This window comes from Carassius carassius, chromosome 31, assembly GCF_963082965.1.
Source record: "Carassius carassius chromosome 31, fCarCar2.1, whole genome shotgun sequence".
Lineage (NCBI taxonomy): Eukaryota > Metazoa > Chordata > Actinopteri > Cypriniformes > Cyprinidae > Carassius > Carassius carassius.
The window spans coordinates 20952154-20957460 of NC_081785.1; the positions used below are offsets into that span (position 1 = coordinate 20952154).

At 37.9% G+C, this 5307-nt stretch overlaps 1 protein-coding gene across 1 annotated transcript; it reads right to left on the bottom strand.

Moving 5' to 3' along the window:
• LOC132111744 (potassium channel subfamily K member 3-like) lies at positions 1–3633 on the bottom strand. The gene is made up of 2 exons (XM_059519331.1): positions 3220–3633; positions 1–1149 (listed from the first exon to the last, which is right to left on the bottom strand). Exons 1-2 carry the CDS (start codon positions 3500–3502, stop codon positions 281–283), a joined length of 1152 nt encoding a protein of 383 aa, XP_059375314.1. The 5' UTR covers positions 3503–3633; the 3' UTR covers positions 1–280.
• Between the last annotated feature and the right edge of the window lie 1674 nt (positions 3634–5307).

Here is a 5307-nt window from a genome sequence, read left to right on the forward strand (position 1 = left end):
TTGCAGATCAGACTTTTTTTGGTCAAGTTTAGTAAAGAACTGTTAAATTACTGCACCTTATCAGGGTGCAAATGAACTATTTGAAGTAGAAGATCATTTGAATTCTCAAAAGAGCCATCAAAGTGTTGAATGAATATAGATGTGCTGGTGCAAAAAGACTCTTTCATCAGTCTACTTCAATCTAGCGCGAACCGTTCAAGACTCTTCATGTGAATGCTATGAAAATAACTCATATGACTCATTAAAGATCTACAGTGACTGTATAAGAAAGTGAGGTGATTCAGACAGATCTACGTCTCTTGGAGAAGAACCTGAAAGGTGAGATGTTTCTCAGGTCAGCAGACATAGTGTTAATGGCTGAGCAGCGTTGAGGGTTACACACACAGCCTGTAGAGCTGGGTTCGAAGAAGTGGTGGGGCGATACGTCTCCTTGCTCCATTAGCGCATCGGTGAAGGACAGATCCTGTGGGAGGATCACCAACTTCTCTCGGCTTTTGTACCACAGGCAAGAGCACACCGTTTGGAAGTGGAGCACCTCAGCATAGGCGCTCTTCAGCCCTCTCCTTTTATCTCGCCTAACAGCGGCTGGGCTCGGAGGCTCCGGATGCCGTGAAACTCGACCTCTTGGTTTATCTTTGAAGAGCAGCACCTTCTGCTCTGCGTCTCTTCTCTCGTCCTCTGTGTTCATCGTCATGAACCGTAGCACCACTAGATTGAGGAAAGCACCAATTACCGTGAGGCCCATCAGGATATAGACAAAACTAAAGGCCACGTAATGAGGGTCGTTCTGAAGAGCGTTGTCCTTCTGTAGGGCTACATAGTCCCCGAATCCGATGGTGGTGAGGGTGATGAAACAGTAGTAGAAGGCATGGAAAAAGGTCCAACCTTCGTAATGGGAGAAGGCAGCTGCTCCTATGCACAAGGTGCTGATGCAGGAAAAGAAGCCGATGATCACCATGTTGGCCATGGAGACTTCCGGCCGCCGCAGGCTCATGCATTTCTTGGCTTTGTGCAACAGGAAGCGGACGAAGGTGTTGATGCGTTCGCCCAGGCTCTGGAACATCACCAGGGTGAGGGGGATGCCCAGAAGTGCGTATCCCATGCAGAATGCTTTCCCAGCATCCGTACTGGGGGCGGCATGGCCATAACCTTGGGAAGAAGAGCAGCACAAGATGAGTGTTTCAAAAAATCCAATGTTTTCATAGATGATTTGATGCGACGTTGTATGTTTAGATGTCTGTAAACCTTAACCTTTTCAGACCCTGCATCCACTGAAATGGCTCAGCTTTTACAAAATGGAACACAAACAATTGTGGGATATCAGAGTAGGATACATCCACGCCGCCTTCCGAAATTGATCAGATGAAAGTATCTCAGCCAACAGGATGTAACATGATCATTTGATTCGACGTGCCTTGTTGCCTTCTTCTGATTGCTGCCTATGAAGGCAGTTTTTTTTCAGCTTTCAGACACAGCCTTGATCATTACAGACAAGTTTGTTGGATCAGGGTTGAGACTGAATTCTGCATGTAGATCTTCAGAAATGGGATTAAACAATAAAAATGTCTATTTTTATAATATGAGTAATGATTGGTCACAATCGTAATGAAGACATGACTTTTAACATAATCTGACTAATTTAACTGGCATATATGCTGATTTATATGTTTTTTAAATGCATGCTAGTCACATAAGACTATGGTAATGTAAGCTATCATAAAATAGGTCATTGGTTCCGTAACTCAGCTTTGCATAGAATAATATTTGCGATCTTTGGGGGCGTATGCCTGTTAAACAGCCTCTTAATACGTCATAATCAAATTTAATAAGGTAAACAAGCCTTTCAATGACTTCACAGTTTGTTATCGGCCAGAATCATCAAATTATTCGTCAGATACACACACCCCACGCTTATTTGTACTAGATGTTCTTTAAAATCCTGTAAATATTATTACGGACTTTCATTACACTTAGCCATGCCAATTTTGTTATGATTATGCTGTAAACTCCCCAATGAGGGCAGACTAATACGGCATTAGCCTGGAGATTTGTTGAAGCTCTGAGCAATAGCTCTCAGTATTGGGGTATCAAATAGACTCATGCATCAATTTTTCAACAAGCAAAATAGGACAATGAAGTTGATATTATTTAATAATAATCTACTGTTATGTAGCTAAAACCTTACAGGATCTCTGTTCCTGCTTTTATCTCTTAAAAGCTCTTTGTGGTCTTTGAGGGTTACAAGGAAATACAATTAGTTGTAATTGTCCTTTACACAAGCAATGCTATATCATTGTCTTCAGCTTCTGAAAACACAGAGAGAATACATTAGCATTTTGTATGGTGCTCTTCTAAAAATAACTCATGACCATTTTTGAATGAATCCACCGGAAGTAGTGACCGAAATTACCATGAACAGTAGCACAGGATTAAGCACTTCAATGATGACTGTAAATGGAGTGTTCTTCTTCATAATTTTCTAATTTATCGCTCACATCCTACAATCTTACTTCATTTTATCACTTAGTCAATCGTAGTGGACATATTTCACCAAGATTTAAATCGAATTTGATTGAATTATTTTTTTTTATTATTTCATACACACAGTAAACAAGAAAATGTTAATTCTAAGTTTCAAAATCGTTCTACTGGTTGCCAGAACTTTTCCGTGAAAATAAAAAAAATTTATAGGGATTTTGCTGACTAGCTTATATTTCAGAGTTTCTATTCATATTAATATACGCGATATTTGACCTGTTTGTTTTCTGTGCTGATAATAACATAGGTGGTGCAATGGAAAACCAAATGATGACTTTAAGTTCATCGAAATTGTCCTCTCGGAAAATAATAACAGTAGGCAATGTGGCCCACACGAACACAAAACAGCATCAGTAAAAGACGACACTAAAATGATGCTATGATCTAAATAAATAATCTAATAAAACTAAATAAATAAATTTGATTGTTCGTGCATTTTCCCTTTCCACATAAAGGCGATTTAGTTAAAACTTTCTGAAACTGATAAAAGTATACGTTTTGCTGTGTTTTTCACACCTTGAGAGAATAGGTACTGTGAAACTAAAATGTGAATAAAATTAAACGAAACAGTTTCTAAACCAAAAGTTAACTTATAGCCATCTAGAAACTATATAGAAACTATAAAACATAATTTGACTAGAATGACAAATTAAGTTCATCAGTTAGAGCTGAGAAAATTACCTATGGTCGTTATCACAGTGATGGCGAAATAAAAAGATCCGGCGAACTTCCACTGGACTCCGGCTTTGTGAGGCTTCAGAAGCAACACGACCTTTTCAATCTGATCAAAGTCAAGCCTGGTGAGATTGTATTTATGCATAAGTAGAAATTTTCGATAGTCGAGTATGCCCTTCTGGCTTTTCTCTTGCTTTGACTCGAGAGCGTCGAAGACTCCCGCTCCAATGAGCAAATAGGACAAAGTGCAGATAATTAAGGCGAGTGTCCGCACGTTTTGTCTCTTCATTTTCTCATAATCGCCTCGAAATATCCCTCAGTTTTCAAAGCTCCGGTCCGGCATGGGAACTTTCCTGATTCACGGCTTGTCATAGCTCCCTTGTACCCCCTTAGCAGCAAGAATCCAGCTGAGGGTCTCCTGAAAATAATAAAAGAAGTCGTGTTTAGAGGAGCTGTTCTTTCAGCACCACCCCCAGAGACTCGTACACACTCCTTATTTGGGCATTTGTTCCTTCGAGTTAGCTTGAGTTCACTGGTAAACTGGGAGAACGAAGAAAGGTTTAAACTGTCCCGCGTCATCGATCATATTACATTCTAATTATTACGTAATTACTGATAGTATGTCACTTTTTGGAGCTGTTTAAATACATTTGGGAAGTGCGCGCTTAAAAAAAGGTTACGATGGGCAGTTTTGTGATGCCGCAGAATATAACCTAAATAACCTTTTTCAACTATATAAAGAGCCTTTTGTTTATTTGAAAGGTTCAATAGATGTTAAAGCCTTTTCATGCAGCCACAAAGACCCTTTTAAGAGTGTAGACTATTACTTTTCTATTTTATTTCTATTTTTCTTCTCTATATTACTATTACATTTTGACCCAGAGAGGATTTTCTTTTTCCAAAAAATGGACCAAAACTGACTGACTTTGCTCACATAGGTCATAACAACTTAATTTAGTGTATACTTTTTGGAGATTTTTTTCCCACCTTGTTACATTTGTGGTATTCCCATTCAAAAATCACTGGCATAACAAAAATGAAATAAAATTAAATAAAAAACACACTTCTAAATATCTCAACAGGTTATATTACCACGTTTTATTTTTTATCAATTTGTTTACTTTCAGTTAACACAGGTTTTGTATTTTATTTGAAATTTTTACAATTTTATTTTTTTTGGAATGGATCAATCATAGGCCTTACTGATCTGAACTTTTGCACCTCTTTTCTAGTAAGCATTGCCAAAATTATATACAAATAATGCTTTTCTTCACTCAAAAACTTTTGCATATCAGTGCAAAATCAGTGCCACAAATAAATACGAAACCTATACTGATTGAAAGAAAACAAGTTTACAAAAAGTTTAGTAAGGAAATGAATCAAGGCTATCTGTAAGAAAATGAATCATAGACCAATGTCTTACCAATTTCATTTGTGTTCACAACACTGCACATGTAGTCTACGGAAGATTTTTATTAGATTTTTTTATAGGAGGCTTTTAGGAAACTAACTAAGCCACTGTAGCTAATAATGGCTGAAACGTTTTCCAGTGGAACACAGTAATCCAGACCACTTGCACTGTTTTATTCAACCCTGCGCATATTTAAACAAATGGTTTCCAGGCTTCATAAATTGATGTCTAGCAACATAATTAACATTCTAGTCCTTGAGTAAATATCAGTGGTCCTTTGTGGGCTCCTGCAGGTGCACCTTTTGCGTAACAATTTGCCTTTCACGGCCTATCTGCGCATCACTGCGAATGAAACTAGTTCTTTTAATGGTCAGAGCGTAAGTGGAGGACATCTGGGTAAACAGACAACGCAAACCTTTCTGGTATTCTGAACAATCCCGCTGTCAACGTGTTGTGCTCCTGTCTTTGTCAACCAGTTCCTAGGCTGCTTTTTTTTTTAAACACACTTCAATGTAAAATAATAATAACAACAATACATTGTATGTCCCACAGTAACTGGACAGCAGTTTTAATTCAAATCAATTGAATGTAATTATTTGTTAATATTACAATGACAATGTACAATCTAATATAATATACACTGCAGCATTTCTTTCATCAAAAAAAAAAAAAAAACATTGACT

What these genes read in the sequence shown, in the direction of transcription:
- LOC132111744 (XM_059519331.1), bottom strand. Translation starts at nt 3,502, where the DNA reads ATGAAGAGACAAAACGTGCGGACACTCGCCTTAATTATCTGCACTTTG. An exon ending in CACTGTGATAACGACCATAG is followed by an intron (nt 1,150 to 3,219) that starts GTAATTTTCTCA and finishes CTTCTTCCCAAG; the next exon opens with GTTATGGCCATGCCGCCCCC.